Below are 21892 nucleotides of genomic sequence, written 5' to 3'. Positions count from 1 at the left end.
GTACTATTTTTCTTTCACTAAAGTTTTTTCTTATTGGGTTTTCCTAGTAAGGTTTTAATGAGAACAATATTAATATATATATATATATAGATATATATATATATATTTATAATGAATATCTAGAGGGAAATATTATAAATATTATAATAAATAGATGCCCATCTCAAAAAAAAGGATCATGTGTCCTTCACATTGCCACAAGTTTTATAAATAGTTAGCTTTTGTGGTTTTTGTAAAGAGGTGACGAGATTGATGAGAAATCTAAATGTTTGGGAGAAAATTTATATTTTCATATATTTACCTAATTTCTTATATTTTGTTATTTTATTTTATTTATTATCATCATATTATATTTTCTGAATATCGTTGTGCAACAAAGATGTATAATCAAAGTACAAGTGGGAAGTTAAAAAAAAAAAAAAAAAACAGAGAGAAAGAAAGAAGGACAATGGAGGGAGTATGATGGGATGGATGGGGGTTGAGGACACCGACATGTGTCTCATACGCACGCAAGGGAAAGACAGCCACTAACGACACGATCGAAGAGACGCTTCACCCACTTCTGAATTCCGATTTGTTGCCATTTCACAATTTCCCCATTTCCCCTTCAAAACAAGCCCATAGTTTTACTCTCCACCCACTTCCCATTTGGATTTTGAATATTCAAACACTTAAATTAGTGAAACAATGTACGTCAGCTTCATCAATGGGTTCCAAGTTCAAAAGTCGGCTCAATTCCAGTCCTAGCTCGACCTAAATCAATGAGCCGATTGATGTTCAACTCAAACTTTGATCCAATCAACAGTTCAAAGGTTAAGCCGACTTGAACATTGAAGGTTTGGTTAGCTTGATCTAAATCCAAACAGGTTCTTAGGCATGAATTTGGACCTTCACTTTTTTGAGTTGGTTGGGCTGAACCGACCTAATAATGAGGGAGAGTATGGTGTGGAGATTCAAATTTTGAATATATATTTTACTAGTTGAATTATATTTAGGACGAGATTAATTTTCCTTTTCAAAATACTAATATCTAACTATTATTAAAGTATTCCATCATTTTCTAAAAGTTTTTTCACATGACGATGGTCAAAGTGAGAATTAGTTGAGATGCATTTCATCCCTGAAGATTAAAGGTTCATCTATACCTTAAACTCTTGCTTGTAAAAAAAAAAAAACAAAAAAAACAAAATCCCACAACCATAATATTTAGCCTGGGTTAGTTTCATTTTGGTTCCTAATATATTTATTTCAATTGGAACTTTTAAAAATGCATATTTTAAGCTCCGTTTGATAACCATTCTCTTTATTTTTAAAAATTAAGCTTATAAACATCATTCCCATTTATAAGTTTCTTTGTTTTATCATTCATTTTCTATCTATGTTTTAGAAAATCAAGTTATGTTTTAAAATAGTTTTCAAAAACTTATTTATGTAAGTTTGACTAAGAATTTACGCGTTTCTTTAAAGAATCTGAAATTTATATACTAAAATTGGGAGAAAACAAGCATAAGTTTAAAAAATAAAACTGTTATTAAAAGACCCTTAATCTTGGAAATTAAGTCTAGTTTAAAATTTACAATAATAATCTATGCAGATGTAAAATTTTCTCTGCACTACATTTAATGAAAATTAAGCTTACAAACACTATTGCTAGTTTCTAAACCTGGGTATCAGGAAGCTACTTATTTTCAACTGATACCATTCATTTTCAAAAGAAAGATCAACAACCACTTCATGACCTCAACATAACAGCCATTAAGCTTTAAAAATAATGCTCCCTCTCAAGAAGTTAACACAATGAGAATCAACAAATTCAACAATAGAAAGGTCAGTTTCAACTAGAGGTACCTCATTGCAAACTGTACAACTCCATTAAGCGTATTTTCCATTGCAGTTAAAACAAGGCTCTCAAACTACAAAGGAGAAACCTTTGATCTTACATTTTGGGCAGCTACAATTCCAAATATGTATTTACACTACCACACTACTTTCAAACAATGGGAAGTAGAAATCTACAACCTACCTCAGGCAAAAGTGTAGTAGTACTTGGAAGGGAAAGCAGTGTAGAGTAGCTGAAAAAATGGAGAGTTTTAAGCTCGAGGATAGCGTGATCGACCTTTCTTTTTCAGAAACTCGGGGATTTCAACAAGACCACCATCAGCGAAAGAAGGACCTCGATTTATTCCCGCGGTTTCTCCCCGTGCCTGCTGACTCACCTGCACGTATACGCTGGGCCATAAGACAAACTACAAGCAACGAAATGGTAGCAGATTTCAAGTAAGTTCAACTCTCAAGTTTTGTGAAAGGTTGAAGCATGGGTTGGCTTGGTTGGTCTTTAATATACTTTTCAAAACGTTTTCGGGACTGATCAAAGTGAGAGACAGAGGCACGTGTACCTGGAAGGGCCTCCCATCACTGTCTTCTTGGCGTTTAAATCCAGTAGCTATCAGAGTTATACTAACCTGTAGAACAAACCAAGGAAGTTTATTCCGTCTCCATTGTTGTTGACATTCTATGACGTATAATCTAATCCCACCAATATAATTCTGAAATTGCCTAGTTTTTTTCTTTTCGGGATAAATCAATATCTACAAACTGACATTTATTAATATAGAATTTAGGCAGGCAAAACCAATATCATCGAGACTTGCAGAGCAGAAAAAAAAATGTCAGAAGAAATTTTGACAACATCGAGAAAAGTTGAAACCATGATGGAACTGCTTCATATCCATTATTCTTCAAGATAAAAAGATATTAGCCATAAAGTTGATCTCATCACTTCAACCAGGTGAATCGACTTACTTCAATTCAATTATTCAAAGATGTTATGTTATACCCTATCCAATATATTCCAAAAAATGCAGTCAACTGTGTGGCCTTATTTATGGTAGAACTGCAGATGTCGTAACTAGCCAGAGTTTAAAACAACTTACTTGTCCACTGATTGATGGATCTATAACGGCTCCAAATATTAGATTGGCAGATGGGTCTACAAGATCATATATGACCTCTGCAGCAGCATTTACCTGTGTGATTAGCACATTTGTAAATAGAAGTAACAGCTGAAGCATATTAAAGAAGCATCATGTTGTTTTTGGAGAATCGGAGCTGTTGAATATTGGCTATTCATCTACACAATCAGAACTGGGGATTTGGAATGCAAGCTGAAACCCGATAAAGCTTACTGAAGTGCATCGGGTTCTACTATCTTTGTCACGGTTTTGATACATTTTGTTGATTCAGTTCGGTTTTAGTTATTTTGGTGGTTAGTTTTTGTTGCACAATCATTCATTCGTTTATATATATATATATATATATATATAAGCACTGAGTTTTAAGCCTCAAACTAATATGTTGGCTCGGAGTTGGTTTCAGCCGAAAGCAATCCAAACTAACGTACTTACACCTCCATTGGAGATGCAGTATCTTCATAAAGTTCTGCAAATTGAGATTAAGAACATTTGCAGTGCCCCATAAATTTTACAAGATAACACATCAACCTTCAAGCTAAAGAGCAATAAATTAATTTAGAAAGAATAGTATGGTTGATAATGATATCAAGGGTTTTAGATAAACAAGACCATGACAGTTGAGAACAGTTGTAAACAAACAAGAGATGCGAAGAAAAAAATTATCCACCAGTAGTTTCTAATTCTACACTCCCATTTCCTGTCTTTAAGTGAGGAACAACTTTGAGGTGCAAGGATTACAATTGCTTAACGGTCAAGCATTGATTGCCACCTGATAATTCTTTGTCATCCAAAAGTGAAAATCGAGGTGAGTGGATTTGCACCGATAGGAACCATAAATTTAACAATGAGAGGACATGAAGAGTCTTCTTTATTAGTTTTAGGCAGTGGACGAAGTTAATCCAATCTATTCATTGTCTGATACTAAACAATAATACAGGAAAAGAAGAAAGAAAACGAAAGAGGGAGAGAGAGAGAGAGAAACAAGGATGAATTTGTACCTCAAATAAGGTCAGATCGGTCCCTCCGGTAATGTTCCATACAATACCAGTGGCCCTCTCTATACCAATATCAAGTAATGGTGATTGGATGGCATTTAAAGCAGCATCTCTTGCCCTAGTCTTCCCTACACCAATATAAGCACCAACCTGGTTAAACCAACATTTGAGGAAGTAGCCAGAATATGCATTTATGTCCAGGGAAATAAATTAAACATGCAGGCACCACCTGACCGACAATCCCTACGCCCTTTTCCCAGCTTTGTGGTTTATCTTTTTTGGATAGCCCAAGTATCAAAGGTATGACTCTTCGTATAATATTCATGGTCACTAATCTCTCTCTAGAAGGACTTAGCCCATCCCAGTGCCAGGTTCAAGAGACAACAAGAGTTTAAAATTATTAAATTTTCGACGTGGAGATTGAACATGTAACCCTGAAGAACATCTCCAATCCAAACATCCCAAGCACTTACCTCTCAAGCACCCCCTTAATGATTAGCTGAGTTCTCAGTAACAACACTCTCCTTAATAATAATTACTAGAAGCTACAAACTTTAAATAGCCAATATCTCATTTACAGGTATATGGCCCTGTATCTAATTACAAAAGGTATACAGTAGAGAAGTATTACCTAATTTTACCCCAAAATAGTTTTCTCTTACTGTTGTGCATGTCACTTGGGCATATCTCGACCAATTTTACGGAACAATCATGTAACCTTGATTGTCAAGAAAACGAATCAGATATTAAATCTCAAGGGATATGGCCACCATCGCTTGAAGCTATTACCTCTAAACCCTTTGGTTTTTTTCATTGCCTTTAATGACCACAAGATCAATTCAGGGTGATTTGAAAAATGACATTTTCAAATAAAAATTGCATCATAACTCATTGCAGCAATAAAATTCAGTCTGCAGTCAAAAGCAAAGAAATCTGGCTGTCTAAGCCTTCAAATACAGAAGATTTTTTTTTCCCTAATAAGACAAATACTAAAGATTCCAGAAACTTGAAACAAATTGCTGGTCTTACCAGTTGCAGTTCCTATCCCCATCAACGAAGAACCGGCATTTGCCATGATAGCTCGGACATCAGCAAAATCTACATTGACGAGTCCTGGTATCTGAATGGTACAGGCTACCGTTATGAACCAGAGCAACTTAATATTTAAAAAATAAATAAATAAAAGTAAATTTAAAAGAAAAATTAGCATGTTATACCCTCAGAACTTGGAATACAAGACTAGGGCATTCCAGGAGCATTGTAAGAATTACAATATATATGTACTTTGCGCGATGTTTTGAAAATGGATAAGCATTGTGACATTGTCTGAAATAACTTTCCACACACAAATAATTTGTCATCTTTTCTTACTAAAAGATCAGAATTTAACTATTTCAGTAATTTTAGAAATGGCACTGACGTTTATGTAGGCATCATCCAAAAGAGTTTTAAACATTCCAGTAATAATTCTTTAAATTTTTATAGCTTCACAAACATGAACAAAGCAATATTTTTCAAACAGAATTTCTTGCCACCGACCACTTTCTGTCAATATTTCACAAACAAATTTTCTTACGCTACTTCTTGGTGTAAGAGTTCAAATCGAGTTCAAATCTTTTTGCTTCATATACTAACGCTTCCTTTATGATCAATTGGGAATGATTTTTGTAATCATCATGGATATTATATCCTTTATGTAATTTCATGCATGAATGAAATTGTTTCTTATCTAAATAAATAAATGTAGAGTCTAACTTAGGCAATCAAATGGTGCGTGTTATTTCAGGTTCACTTCAAATCTAACCAGCATTTTCACATTTGAAAATATTTCATGTTCTCAAATTTTCGAAGGAGAAAGCCTTTGACATGGATCCTGGCTTGATGTAAAAGAATGATTAAAACGAGAACATCTTGTTAAACTTTCTTAATAATTACATACCATAATTATGTCAGAGATGCCACGGACACCTTGCCGAAGAATATCATCAGCTAGGTTAAATGCTTCTGTCACGGCTGTGGATTGGGTAACAGCAGTTAACAGCTTGTCATTCGGAATGACTATAAGCGTATCAACATTGCCTCTCAAAGCAGCAATTCCTTCCTGGGCTTGAACTGTCCTTCTTCGACCTTCAAAAGAGAATGGAGTCGTAACAATACCAACTGTCAATATACCCATTGACTTGGCAATACTTGCAATAACAGGAACACCACCAGTTCCAGTCCCTCCACCCATTCCAGCCTACAAATAAAGACAGACAATTCCCCTCCAGTCAGAAAAATATATCAAATACATCTCATGCTTTAGCACTTCCACAATTAAATTTATTATCAATTCAACGGAATGTTTCATTAATCAATAAGAATGATTTTTTTATTTCTTAGTCTTCATGAAGCAAGATATTGAAAGCTTCCTTGACGAAAATTAATCAGGGAAAAATACATTTTTGGTCCCCTAGGTTTTGGGTCTAGTTTCTATTTAGTCCCTAGGTTTCAAAATGTTACACATTTAGTCCTTAAGTTTTGAGTTTGATTTCAATTTAGTCCCTACATTTGAAAGTATTACAATTTTACTCTTGACATTTGAGTTTTGCTTCAATTTGGTCCCTATGTTTTAAGATTTACACTTTTAATTTCAATTATTCACTAAATACTTATTTTCCGTCTTTAGTGTTAATTTATGTTAACAAATTAAAAAGAATTAAAAGAATTATAATTAATTAAGTTTTACTATTTTTTTTCACTTTTAAAATTAAATTTAAAATTTCACTCATAATTATTTTTAATTAATTAATAGAAATTGACAATAATGATTGAAAGTGACTATATAATGAAAATTTGGGGTTAAAAATATAAATCTTGAAACTTAGGGACCAGATTGAAACAAAACTCAAATCTCAAGGGTAAAATTATAACATTTTGAAACTCAGGGACTAAATTGAAACAAAACTTAAAACTTAAGGATTAAATATGTAACATTTGAAATCCTAGGGATGAAATAGAAACTAGACTCAAAACCTAGGGATCAAAAAGGTATTTTCTCAATAAATTAAGAGCATGCAAGGCTTGCATATCATTCTCAAAATCTGGTGACATCTGAGAATACAAGTTTTAAGATTATAGTATGCCATGCATCTATGGTTTTCCTACAATGAGAAACTATGAAAAACATTAAAAAAAGAACAAATTTTGAAGGTAAAATGGCTTATGTAGTGCATGTGAAGGACAAATTCCAAGCATGGTGGATTTCATCATTAAGTGCACCTATGAAAATTTTCTTTCTTGCTCCTAGTCCTCTTCATGTGATCATCAGCCATGTTTTACAAGCATACGCTGCATATTGCAAATTATTGTAGTATTCAATAAACTAACTCTTTCCCAAGAATCTGTGTTTACTAGGCCGTCAATATTATCTATACTGCAAATTATCAAAGAATAAGTATGTGGTGCAATACGCACCATGCGTTCAGTAATAAAGGCAAAACAGCATAAACTAAACAGATATGTTAGGAGAAGAGAAACAATGGAAAAAGATTTCTATAGGTCCAGTTCCTAAAGAAAAAGTAATCCACCTGTCAAGATAAATGAAATTCAGCCAATGATGATTTTTATCAAAGGGGCCGACGGTTACCCTTAAGTACTCAAAATGGTTAAATTAAATTCTGAGATTCGTAGAAATAGTTTGCACGACGAATATCGGTAATCAAAATCAAGCTCAAACCCACAAGTTATGAATGATTAAGAAATAATTGCGAATGATAAGACTAACTATTATCAAGTAGCTAGATTTAAAAAATTAATGGTATTTTGGAAGTCTTTAATGACAATATGAGAATAAGTATTAGCCAGACATAAATACTCCAAAAACATAATAATGAATGGTTGTTGTTTTTGGATAAACTTTTCCCTTGATTCATAATCAATAAGGCCCAAACTTTGACATTGTGTGCCATTCTCATCAAAATCCATTGAAACGTAGTGCATTATGAAGAAAAAGACTTGAAAAACCACATCGGCTTTCTGGAGCTCATATAAAATTATTTCCACATTGAGATGCTTCAATCATCAGTCAAATATATCATTTCAGTTCAGATAAGTTCATTGAAAAAGAAAGCTGTTCGCATTAACACAAACAACCATGATTGGTGATCAAACCTTAAACGTATTGGTATTCTACAGGGAGCTAAATAGCCAAGTGAACGTGAACTTACAGTGACAAAAACCATGTCTGCTCCGTAAAGCGCCGCTTCAATAGCTTCCTTGCTCTCATTGGCAGCATTCATTCCAATCTCTGGATTCCCACCAGCTCCAAGACCCCTCGTAAGCTCTCGACCAATTTGAAGACAGTTCTCGGATTGCACAGGGGACATTCTCAAAGCTTGAACATCCGTATTGACAACCCAGAACTCCACGCCTTTCATTGAACTCTCTATCATACGATTGACTGCATTTGACCCACCACCTCCTACACCAATAACTTTAATCTTTGCTTCACCATAATTACTTGGACTGATCGTGTCTCCCAAACTCTCTGTGTTACTTTCAATTGAACTATCCTGTCTTGGGCTACTCAACATATTATTCCCATCCCCTCTAAGCATTGAAACTTCAGGGTGTAGTTCAAGAAAAGGGTCTCTATTTGGATATGAGCTGACACTGTGAGAATGGGAGGCGGAGGCACATTTGAATTTACGCAGAGTTAACTTTTGGCCAACACCCAAAAACCCACTCCCTTCTTCGTGCATTTTAATACAGCCAAATCTTCCTAAGAAATTGGCATTTGTAATTGACACTCTTCCTCCAAGAACATTTAATACGCCAACTGGATTTCGACCATCAGAAAGAGCAAAATGTATGGACGTATAACTTGCCATCACAGAATGGTCAATCTAAATTCTAAAGTTCACTGATGAGAAAAAATCCTTAACGGTTTAAAATTCCAACTCCAACACAAACCTCTCTTCCAATGCCTGTTCGCAAAGACCAAATAATCAATTGAAAGCAATTGAACCACTGGAATTATCTATTTTGACTTGAAAGGCATCAAAAAGAAATTAAAACAGTCCTGGGAATTGTACAATATAGCAAATATACAATCAAATTGTGTCTGTAGCGCACAAAACATAAATTATTAACACCCCAAAAAAAAAAAAAAAAAAAAAATACTCGAGAGAGAAAAACTACAAGTCACTGCAATTTAGTAACAGAAAGCTCTACGCGAGTACGAAACGAAATAAAAATGGAATCAAACCAACGTGAGCTACCCATTCATCACAATAATAAGAGTCTTATCGACAACAAAGGAATGCAAAAATTTGAGAAATGCAACTGAATTCAAGATAAATGTACCGGGGAAAAGTGCAGAATATGAAGCATTTGAGTTGTAGTTGGAGTCTGAAATGGAAATGGTGGGGGAGTGAGGGCGTGTTGGTTAGCTTAGATTCTTTTCGCCATTATAAGAAAATCTTCAGAAAGGCAACAAAAATCATGTGAAGAAGAAGGTAGAAAAATTGACCACTGGCTTTTAGGAGGAAGGCGATGTGTGGGTACACACAATGCTAAAAAGCAGAAATGGATTGAAGAAAATGTCGTAATAACCAAGAGATTGCAACTCACATTTGGGCTCAAAAATTTTGAAGGCCCGGATTTTGGAGCTCCTTCCACCTGGATGATTCCATTCGCGACTCAACTTTCGACCTCTAAGAAAAATTGACGTCATACTCCTAACTCATTCATCATTTATTCTATTTTCTAAGATATATTTATAATTTGTATCAATAAAAATCTAAATTTTCATAAGTGAATCAATTTAGACTCTTTGTTATGAATGACGCATATGCATACTTTTTCAAATATCAATTTCAAAAAATGGATGATTATAGTTGATGTATTGATGAGTTTTAGAGAAAATCTTATGTGATAACTAAATTGATATACTTATGATAGTTTACAGTTTTAATTGATGTCATCATAAGTCTTGCATGATGTTTTTTTTTTCTAAAAACACAATGGAGGGTGTAAATTAATATACTTGAAAAAGTTCAAGGATTAAATGGATACAATTTTTATCTAGAGTTTTAATTTATACAACCACTAGAGTTTAATGGTATATGTTTATATTTTTCTCCTTTCAAAAAAAATTAATCAAATGTCACAAAAAAAAATGTCACACTTTTGGTATGAGTTAAGTTGCATTTTGTCCCCGATTTTCAAACTTATATCTTAGCTCCAAAGATTTGAAATGATCTCATTTTTTGTTCCTATCGTTGACATTTTTGGTACTTCTATCTATTGGACACTTTCTAAAGTTATAGAAGTAATTAAACACAAAATTGAAAAATTATTATGACCTATTAAAGTTTATAAAAGTTTATACAAATGAACCTAAAACCCAGATAAACATGTAGGTTAATCGATAGTTTAATGATCTAAGATTTAAAATTATTTTGAAAAAGAGAAATCTCTAAATTTGGTAAGTGGTATCAATTTCAATTTTATCTTAAATGTTTACTTTCATTAAATTGCACCCCAGACTTTGATAATTATCACCATTTGGAACTTGATTTTGGATTGTCCGTGTGTCTTTGAAGACTTTAATCTCAATCTTATTGATAGATGGATTCATATCTCTACAAGATTTTTCCATGATAAATTAGCTCTGATTGCCATTACATGCTAGGCAATATGGTCTAATAGAAGGTATGATAGAAACACGGTCATCTATGGCAAGCCCATCGTAAATACTGAAATCAGAATCTGATCCAACATTAAGAAACAATTCGTACATATCAAATTTAGAAATTTCGAAGACTATAATTTCTCTCTCTAACATGGAATGGATTAAACTAAATGAAGGTAAAATTAAAGTGAATATTGATGCTGTATGAAAGAAAAATTCTTCGATCAGAGGAATTGGAATAATTTGTCGTGACTTCACTAGAGATATTAAAGCAATATATTAAGATTATTTGAACTTCGTCTATGAACCTCCGGAAGGAGCCTGGAAGCTTGCCAAAAATTTTCAGGATATTTTTTTCTCTTTTGTAAATTGAAAAAACAATGCTTTGGCTAATGAATAGCTAATAGGGCTAGGAGATTTAGAAATTATGGGCTTTGGTGTAAAGATTTTCCTGATTAAAAATAAATAAATAAATAAATAATCTTTTACCCTTTGATAAATTTTCATGTTTGAAAATTTGTTATTAAAAATATTTTAACATGCTTCCAATGAATTATTAAGCATATAAATGGTTTTTTTTCAATTTATAAAAGTTGTTTTCTTTTGTTAAAATTTTAAATTTGAGTTTTGACAATGTTATCAATGATTAATTGTAATCAGAGTTCAATTTTTATCAAATTTGATATTATTGAAATTTCTAAATTTATAGAAAATACTCTCGCATTGTTTTTTTGTTAAATTATTAGATTAATTAACAAAAAGTAAATATGGAGTAAAAGTTGCAATACTTATTTAAGTTTAGTTTAGGGTTTATTTGAAGAAATTAAAATTTTAAAGTGAAATTATTATCCAACCTCTATCGAAATTGATAATACGAGTTTTATGTTTGTTTAATCAAATATTATAGATAAAAAATAAAAAAAATCAAAAATTTTTAATTGAGTAATCTCTCAAATCTAAAACTCCGATATATTAAAAAATTAAGGAGTTGTTTAGGACGCTGAGTTAAAATATGATGTCTGAAATTCGTATTTCTGTGAAGTTCATATGTCTATGTTTAGGGTGTAGAGTTATTTAGTATGAGTTCTTATGTTTGTGTTTGGAGTGCAGAATTGAGTTCATATGTCTGGAGTATCTGATATAGTTTTTATAACTCTAAATAATCTGCTTTTTATGATTACTACTGTTTTTATTTTAAAACTTTTTTATTTAATGATTCTACTCATCTTTTATTTGAATAAAATATGGGTTGCAAATTTTTTCTTTTAATTTTTAAATTTGTTCTTTATTATTATTTTTTTTTGGGTAATGAACAATAATTAACCTAATACATTCATTATAGAAATATGATTGAATAAAATGAGAAACCAAAGAGAAATTAAAACTTTTGATTCCTAATTTTTACTCCATGAATTTCATCACCATCATCTTCTTCTTCTTCCTGTTGTTGCTCAGTATTTTTACTCTGTTATGATTTTTTTTTTAAATTAAATCTCCCCATCATCTTAGCAGCCAAGAATGTCACAATATTTCTTCAATAATTCACTTTCAATTCCCTCAAATTTGGAGAGAAAACAAATATCTAATTTTCACTAATTCTTGCTAGAAAAATGTTCCATACAAAATTTCAATTTTATGGTTTTTTTTTTTTTTTTTTTTGTTATATGTTGCATACTTTTCAACTAAATACATATTTTTTCCAAATATTTTTAATACTCATTTGAGTATGTGAATGCAATTGAATAAAAATATATTTTACAACTTTCTACATATAATCGACAACCCTACAACATACTTTAACAATCATAAGTCTTGTAATAGTCAGAAGTAGTTTGTGAAGTTGATTATAGAAGATGATTTTGTTGGAGTTTGTAATCGTAGATGGTTGTCGAAGCTTGAAGTTGGTCACATGAAGATGGTATTGGAGTTGGTTGTCAATTTTTTATCGTTGGAAGTGGTTTTCGGAGTTCGAAGTTGGTCGCATGACGGTGGTTATTGAAGTTGATTAATCAAGATGATTTTCGCCGGAGATTGTAGTTGAAGGTGGTTGTTGGAGCCTGAAGTTGGCCTCATGAAGCTGGTATTGGAGTTGGTTGTCGAAGTTTATCGTCGGAGGTGGGTGTCGAACCCTGAAATTGGTCGTTGCAGTTGCTCCTTGAAGGTGGTCATCAAAGTTGATCATCAAAGGTGATTTCTGTTAGAGTTTTGTAGTCGAAAGTGATTGTCAGAGCCTATGAAGATGGTTTGTCAGAGTTGATCATCGAAGTTTGTTCTCAGAGGTGGTTATCGGAGTTTGAAATTGATTTTCGGAGTTGGTCACATGAAGGTGGTCGTTAGAGATGGATCACTGAAGTTGTCATCGGAGGTGGTGGCAGAAGCTAGAATTGATCGAGCGAAAGTGGTCGTCGGAGTTGGTTATCGGAGTGGTTGTAGAAGCCCAGAGTTGGTTCTCATAGCATAACAGCAATACTCGTCGATAATGGCCGATAAGTGGAGCCATTGAAGATATCGGAAGAATGATGAGTTAGGGTGAGTTATAAAGTATACTAACTCAACTTCACCAGTATTTAAAATTAGTGAGCCAAACATTGAGTTGGTATATTATACCAACTCAACTCATGTTGGTGACTAAGAGTGTTTGTGGATTGGGTTGAAGTACTTTTTAGACCTAACCCAATTATTTGGGTTGTAAATTTTTTCAACTCAAATAACCCTTATTAAAAAATGAATCTATATCGACCTAATCATGAAATATTTGGGTTGGATTGGTTCGGGTTACTCTGGTCATTTTATTTAAATTTTTATTCTAAAAATAAGTTGGGTTTTATGTCCTAAAACTCGTGGGTTGTAAACATTATAACTTATTCTGAGAATTCAATAAAGTTGTTGTTGAATATATTGTTTTTTAGAAATCCAATAAACCTAAGTCCTTTGACTATATGAGTACTTGAACTTTATGTGGAGACATACAAGTGGACCAGGTTTGAGTAAATAGTCAAAATGATCTATAGTATATGAATAAGGTTGGGTACCTTATTTTGGTAACACTATTGAATGCAGCCTACTATGTAGTTATTACAAAGTGTTGTAAAGTGCTACATACGGAAGTGATCCTAATTTGTGCATGTTGAGACATGAGGAGTGGGGATGTCCTGTGCAAATGAGTTTTGTGAAATATCGGACCACGAAACTTGTCACTCTTACTTTATAACGCTGTTTACTGTTTAAGACAGACGATTTCAAAGCGATGACCTAGGTAACTTAACCTTAATCCTGAGCTAACTATGAACTCCTATTCATTCGGGATTATCCTTTGATCTGCAAACGGTGAGAGTAGACCAATTGCCTCTACTCAATAAGCTTATCATTTTGGGATAAGATCGGATGAATAGTTGGGAACAGAGGGTGCAAGAGGGAATTCACTCCTAACCGATTAGGGTTAGTAGAGAGGTTGTTCCCTTCAAATGCTGATTCTAAGTCTTGAACAAGAGGCCTCACCCTCTCATTAGCTTGAGAGGGATTCGATTTGTTGTTTGGATCACAAATCAATATCAGTGGAACTTAAAGAACAATAGGTAATTTCGGGGGTAAAACAGAGATTCGACTCAACCATTATTATGAGTAACCTGTGAAGGGTTAACTTACTAATCATTGTTATATCGAGTGAACATAATATATATAGGGAATTCAACTATGGGCTTTAGTGGAATCACCCATTAGTTAATGAATGGGGTTAGATTGGTCTAATAAGTTTAGCCGATTAATCTCGGATCGTTGGAGCCCATGATCTGTAGGTTCGTGAGGTCCCCTACTAGTTCGTAAATGGGTACGCTTTAGGGTAGCTTGAGAAATTAAATTAAAACGTTCAAATTAAACGGAACAAGAGAATAAATATTTAAATATGATTTAAATATATAAAGATGATTATTGTGCAAAAAATAATTTAATATTTGATATTAAATTAATTTAAGAAAATCATTTTTTTAAACTAAAATGATTTAAAAGCCATTTTTTGTTTTAAAAAGGAAAATGAAAAAATCGTTTTGCATGGCACAAAGTGGAAAAATGTTTTTCTCCATTATGATATCTTTATGCTCACACACAAATCATGATCTTCTCTACCTTGATTCTCTAAGCATGAGCTGCAAGTCATGCACTCCATCTCTTTGCATGTTCATCTTGATATATAAAGAAGGTTGGAGTTGTTAGAGAAGGAGATGGATACAGAATTTTGAGAGAAAAATCGCGGTGAAGAAGAAGTTGTCTTCTTCAACTTGTTGCTGTGAGCTTCCCTTGTTTCTCCACATCTACAAGCTGTTCTTGAGTCCCACAACTCTGCCTAAAGCTCCAAGAGCATAGTAGGGAAGGCTTTGAGGTGGTTCACGTTTGATATCCAGTGAAGACAGCAGCTGAACAGACGGTTTTTTTGGAGAGTTCTTCAAAGGTATGTTCTGAAAACCCATTTTTATGAACAACATGCTTTAGTTTTTGCCAAAATTAGTGAATTAAAATGCTTATGGATCCTTGATACTTCCGTTGCATGTTGTTTAACTTCTAAGCAAATACGTAGAAATTTAATTTAATCATTTCAAACATCTCAATTTCAATTTATATAATGCAAAAATTCTTTCCAAAGTGTTGAAAAACTATTTTTATGAATGGTTAGAAAATAAAATTTTAAAAATAAAGAAATTAAATAAATAAAAATAAATATATGTATATAATTGTATCATAAGTAAAAAAAATACACCTTCAAAGTAAATAATAAGTTCCGGTTGGTTTGGGTTAATTTAGGTGAACCTTGAACTAACCCAACTCAATTTTTTTTAAAAAAATTATTTGACCCACCCAATCCAAATGAGTTGATAACCTAAAGATTGGATTAATCGGTTTTTTTGGGTTATCTAAATTTTGAATACCCATATCGCTGAGCCAAAATTCCCTAAAAAAAGAAAAAGAATAAAAATATAAAACTCTATATTTATCTCGGGTTCAAATAACCACAACCTGGATTACCCAACCCAAAATGTGAGGGTTGGGTTGAGTTGAATTTTTCTATTTTTATTGGATTGAGTTGGGTTGTGGGTTGGCTAAAAAATTGGGTTGACCCAACCAACCGAATTATATATATATTCCTCTTTAGTTTAAAGTTTGATTTATTTGTATTGATTAATTTTTAATATTTTTCTTTTAAAATTGTTATGATATTTGTCTTTGTTTAAAGTTATAATAAATATCATAGATATTTGGTATTTAACATCATAATTTTATGAGATTTTAGTTATTAGTCATGTGTTGTATATAAATTTACATATTTTTCATTAAAAAAATAAAAAATAAAAATTATAACCCGACAACTCAACTCAATTAACCCAAATTTTAAGGATTGAGTTTAAAACTTTATTTGGATAATTTGGTAGCCAATAACTTTCGAATTTTTGAGTTGGTCCAAAAAATACTCTACATCCAATAATCCAACCTAACCCATGTACACCAATCTTTTCGTCTCCTTCGGTCCAAGTTTCGCTACCCCCATTCAAACGACCTCTACGCTTCGTGTCACAAATGCTCTTTCGGAAGCTTCTCTTAGCGATTGTGCGGCACTTGTTCCCGCTCACGAACAAGCCAGCCAACTCGAATACGGACTGCCGTGGGCACACCGAATGCCACTTGCAACCTCCACCCCCGTTTTAGGGAAAACAGTTTTAGAAAACGGGTTTAGAGAAAAGGTTTTCGTAAGAAGATTTGTGAGTGTGAATAAAGAAAGAAAGATTGTAGTAGACTATAAAGCAATAAGCAACAACAACGGCTTTATAGAGTACTACTCCGGGTATGAGGAAGTGATGGTTAGTCTTATCCCCATATAGTGCATTCTGAACAAAAAGCAACTGGCGCCCTTGCATATGCAAAAGGGCGAGTGGTCACTTACAATGAAGATGTAAGAAAGCAAGCTAACTAAGCTAATACAATACAGGAAAATGAAAGTATGCTAGAAGGGGGTTGGATTGGGCATGCGGCCATGGGCAACAGGCCCTGGACAAGCATGACCGTTACATTCTCCCCACTTAATTGGTTGACGTCCCCGTCAACCGACCTTGTTCAAAACCTGCGATGGCTGGAGCTGCCTTCTTCAAATCTTCGGCCCGCTCCAACTGATCTCTTCATCGGGGAGATCCTTCCATTTCACTAAGAACTCTGTCAGTTCTCGTCTGGGTCTTCCAATACGGCGCGTACGTTTGTCCAGAATTTGTGCAACTTTTTTTCTCAGCAAAACTCTTCATCGTGACCGGTGGGCGCCTTAGCATGTTTCGCTGTTCCCCTTCGGGATCGGGGTGATAGGGCTTCAGGATGCTCACATGGATGACAGGATGATCTTCATCCATGAGGGTAACTGAACCATATATGAGGTTCTCCCGACCTTCTCAATTACCTCCACTGGACCTTCATATTTTCTTACTAGCCGTTGGTCTCTCTGGCCTCGGAAACGAAACTGTTCCGGTCGTAGCTTGATCAGGACCTTGTCCCCAGCTTGAAACTCAAGGGCCCTTCGCTTCTTACCAGCCCACTTCTTCATCCTCCTCGATGCTCTTTCTAAGTAGGCGCGAGCTATCTCAGAGGTTTTGCTCCACTCTTAGTGAAGTTATGTGCCTGAGGACTTTTGCCTGCATAAGGGTGGTCCACCAAGTGTGGCATGAGTGGATGTCTGCCGCACACCACTTCGAAGGGCGTTTTTCCGGTCGCGGAACTCTGCTGGCTATTGAAGCTGAACTGAGCCACATCTAACAACTCGTCTAACTGTTTCTGAAGCTCAGCCAATTCTGGCGGGGCCATCCGAATGCATTCTTGGCAGGCGGCTTTGCCCCTGGCAACAACTCACTCTCATGGTCAATCCCCCTTCGTGGGGGTAAGGACTTAGGCAAGCTTTTCGGCATGACGTCCCGATACTCTTCCAAGACAAATAGAACATCTTGGGGGATCTCCTCTTCAGTGGACTCAACTGATTTTATCGGGATGGCCATGAACGTGGGTTCGTTATAGGCCAGGCCCCTCTTCAATTGGAGGGCTGAGATTATTTCTACCCCATTTGGCCGCTTGATACTGGCTTGGACTACGGTCGGTGTAGATCCGGTAATGACTAAGCATTTGGCGAGGGGCACTGGTATGACTTTATGTTCAAGTAGGAATTCCATCCCCAGTACCACATCGAAATCATCCATCTTGACAATCACGAATCAACGAAGCCCTTCCAGTCTCCTAATTTTACTGGAGTTCTCTTCGTTATCCCCGTAATCGGTAAGGCTGCGGAATTCACAGCTTTCATCTTCCCTGCATCTCTTTCCCAATTCAAGTTCAGGCGGCGAGCTTTCGTTTCAGCCATGAAGTTATGGGTAGCCCCAGAGTCAACCTAAGTGGTTTTGGCCGATCTTTGGTTGACCCAAGCGTCCACATACATGAGACCTTTCTCTAGTGGCTCCGTCGCCTTTCCCATATTCTTCTGGAGTGCAGATAGGAATTTCAATGCCCCCATCCTGGGATTCTCAATTTCTGCCGCTGGCTCGGTTACCGTCTCCTCTAGTTCAGCCTTGTTTTCGGAGGTAGAGGCTAATGTGGCTTGAAAAGCATTGAACGCAGTTCGATTTGGACATTCGCCCGCCCTGTGTGGCCCTCTACATATGAAACAAGAAACAGGCGATCTGTATTGTATTGTTATGCTGTTGTGGCGGCCCCGCCAGTTGTTTTTCTGATCTCGGTTGGATGATTTACGGTCCCCCCCTGTGTTCTTGTCTCCTCCCCCAGGTCTGGGAGAGGTCTGAACGGCTTGCTGTTCTGTTGTTCCCCCATTTGAAAGTTTATTGCTTCCTCACATCTTGTAGTCAATGCTAAGGTCGTATAGTCGTTCAAGCTTGCCGCATATAGGCAGGAGGGGAGGTATCCTGATCATAACATTCACCTATATATAATTATTTCTGTCCCCGTGTGTTCACCCTTACACAAAGCAATTATTACCCCTATTTTTTTTGCTCTTATTTCAGAAGAATCTCGTATATGATACTATGAGTCTGCAAACTGTTTACGTAGTCCCGATGTTACCTGTATTAGCTTTGCTCTCTGAAGTTCTCTTCGAGCCAGACTACATTTTCGGGAAGACTGCGAACGAAGTTCTAATGTTTCAATCTATCCCAAGTTCAATGACTGCAGCGTCCTTCCTGATTATGTCTTGAATAATCGTGATCTCCACCACCAGTTTCCCTCCTTCAACTAGATTCATCGTGCTATTTGTATCATTCGACTCTTCAGTCACTGTGTTCGTCGCCTTGAAGTATTGCTCAAGGTCGAGATAAAATTTTCCAGGGCTTTGCTTCTCGCACCCCACAGAAGGGTTTCGGTTCTGGGTATTTTATTCTGCTCACTGCCATTGCTCCCCCAGGTGGGGCTTGTTTCCCTACGTCGGATGGTGAGATTCACCTAGCACTCACATTCGCTATCTCGGCTCTGACGACATCCAGGGCCGATCGAAAGTCTTCAGATAAATCGGTTACCATCTGAAGTATTGCTTTTTGGAGCTGTCCAGCTCTTCGACAGCTCCTCTATGTGGGCAACAGAGCCCGAGGAGCTATCGCTCGTTCAAAGCTGTCGGACGTACTGTTTGGTCTCGAGGGGTCTCTACCCTCATCATCAATTCTCTGACGGGTAATCCGTCTAGGCGGCCTACCACAGCATCAATTCCATCGGCTTTCTCGGCAAACTTCTTGTAGCCGAGTTCTCAAGGAAACGGACATTATCTGGGACCTCTCTTAGGTAGAGTATTTGTTCTTCCATCTCTACCAATCTGTCCACATGGGACTTGTTCAGGTTCTTCGTCGCCGACATGATCACTGATCTTCCCTCTATAAGTCAACCTGGCTCTGATACCAACTGTCACCAATCGCTCTTTCGGAAGCTTCTCTTAGCGATTGTGCCGGCACTTATTCCCGCTCACGAACAAGCCAGCCAACTCGAATACGGACTGCGGTGGCAACACCAAGTGCCTCTTGCAACCTCCACCCCCGTTTTTAGGGAAAACGGTTTTAGGAAAACGGGTTTAGAGAAAAGGTTTTCGTAAGAAGATTTGTGAGTGTGAATAAAGAAAGAAAGATTGTAGTAGACTATAAAGCAATAAGCAACAACAACGGCTTTATAGAGTACTACTCCGGGTATGAGGAAGTGATGGTTAGTCTTATCCCCATATAGTGCATTCTGAACAAAAAGCCAACTGGCGCCCTTGCATATGCAAAAGGGCGAGTGGTCACTTACAATGAAGATGTAAAGAAAGCAAGCTAACTAAGCTAATACAATATAGGAAAATGAAAGTATGCTAGAAGGGGGTTGGATTGGGCATGCGGCCATGGGCAACAGGCTCTGGACAAGCATGACCGTTACACTTCGCACTTACCTGTGGCTGTGGCTTTTATAATCTTTCTCGGAGATTGCTCTCCTACTTCGGGTTATCAGTTTGATTCGTCCAACAATGGCTTCAGATTCTCTTCAAAATCGTACTTATTCTAGCATTGAGGTAATTTAGGCAGATTTTTTTGCTCTTCATTGACCTTATCTTGTAAATTATTGTGTCGAAAAAGGGGTTTAGAGTTAGTCATTGAAGAGTTTCAAACGAGTTTCTCCTTTCAGTTGGTATATCTTGCCTCTTTTTCTGGTTTTCTTTGACGCAGTACTTTAATTCTTCAACTAATACAGTTTAAATCTTCTTTGCAGTACTTAGTGTCCCTTCTTTCAATCGGTTGTGTCGATAATTCCACTTGCTTTAATGGGGATTTTCCTATGACGAATTCAGATTTTGATTTTTTTCTAACTTTCTTATAAATCATGGGTCAGTTTCTATGAGAAAAGCTCTTAGAATCATGATTTTCCATCCCTAAAGGTAATATTGTTAGATGATATAATTAAATTTACTTTTACCCACTAGCTTAAACTTTTTGATCAATTGGTGATTTAAGATAGTATTAAAGTAGGTTCTTGATATCTTGTGTCCAAGTCCTGTAATGTTATTTCCTCCTCAATTTATATTAATTTCCACTTGTTTGGCTTTTCTACATATTTCAGGTCCACAAGTGAGGGGAGTGTTAGATGATATAATTAAATTTTCCTTCATCTACCATCTTAAGCAAACTCCTGTAACGCTGTTTCCTCCATATTTCAAGTCTACAAGTAAGGAGAGTGTTAGATTATATAATTAAATTCCATTCTACATATTTCAGTCCCACAAGTGAGGGGAGTGTTAGAAGATATAATTAAATCTGCCTTCATCCACCATCTTAAGCTTTTGGGTAAATTGATGATTTAAGATGGTATCAGAGCAGGTGATACATAATTAAATTTGTCTTTACTCACTAGCTTAAACTTTTGGATCAATTGGTGATGTAAGAAATATCAAGCTTAAGGAGTCTGTGTTATTGTTGCTCGTAAGAAATTTAGAGAGGCTTGGCGGAATCACCTCCATTCTTTGACCTTTAACTCGAATGATTCTTTGACCTTCAACTCGAATGATTGGCCTGTGCCTCATGACCCATCAACGAAGTCCTTGGAAGTTATTATAACAGACAATACTTTAGACCACTGGGACTGGATCATGTAGCTGCATTCTTAGCTTCCTCAGTGATTTCTTGGCTCATGTATACAAGAGACAATCTGTTGACTATACTATAATGTGAGCACTACTCCAAATATCAATATAATTGGTCAAGTGTGGTCGACAAGAACTAGAAACGTTAACATTGGCTAATAATCCAATAGGTGCCATTGAACCGACGTATCATAAGTTCCCTTGCTTGAAATCTCTACCACTAAATAATGTCTTCATAACTGTATTAGGGGTGAACCTTCTTCTCGCAGCTTGTCTGAAGCTCGAAAAGTTAGCTCTAATTAACCCAGACATCGTGATGTCAAAATCTCTGGAACTTAGCAGCTCTCCGTTGAAGGATATCTTTGTTGAAAATCTCAGTTTAGAGAAGTTCACCCTAGAGGCTGATACCTTTGAAATTTTATATTTAAAAAGATGTTATCTAGATATCTTTGAGCTAAATGGCAAAGGCATCAATGTGGAAGAAGCTTCGGCTGTGGGGTGCAGCATTTGATGACAGTGATGAAAATGTTGTGGATTTGGACTCATTTTCCACCCTTTTCCCCAAGTTAAGCTATTTATCTTTGCGTTATTGTCTAAGACATGAGGCCTTTCATCATAACCTGCAGAGATC

The 21892-nt window shown here is 35.7% G+C and overlaps 1 protein-coding gene and 1 pseudogene across 1 annotated transcript; one reads left to right on the top strand and one right to left on the bottom strand.

The window, feature by feature from the left end:
* Positions 1-1735: 1735 nt before the first annotated feature.
* Positions 1736-9564, bottom strand: LOC120090437 (cell division protein FtsZ homolog 2-1, chloroplastic-like). Its single transcript, XM_039048099.1, has 8 exons — positions 9314-9564; positions 8176-8934; positions 5907-6206; positions 4997-5087; positions 3971-4095; positions 2934-3026; positions 2397-2462; positions 1736-2216 (listed from the first exon to the last, which is right to left on the bottom strand). The coding sequence occupies exons 2-8, from the start codon at positions 8836-8838 to the stop codon at positions 2091-2093; spliced, it is 1464 nt and encodes a 487-aa protein (XP_038904027.1). The 5' UTR covers positions 8839-8934; positions 9314-9564; the 3' UTR covers positions 1736-2090.
* A 10587-nt stretch (positions 9565-20151) lies between these two features.
* Positions 20152-21892, top strand: part of LOC120090801 — a 2409-nt pseudogene continuing 668 nt past the window's right edge.

This window comes from Benincasa hispida, chromosome 11 (genome assembly GCF_009727055.1).
Source record: "Benincasa hispida cultivar B227 chromosome 11, ASM972705v1, whole genome shotgun sequence".
NCBI classification, from domain to species: domain Eukaryota; kingdom Viridiplantae; phylum Streptophyta; class Magnoliopsida; order Cucurbitales; family Cucurbitaceae; genus Benincasa; species Benincasa hispida.
Note: the sequence above shows the minus strand (reverse complement) of the source record. Positions and strands in the feature narration are given on the sequence as shown.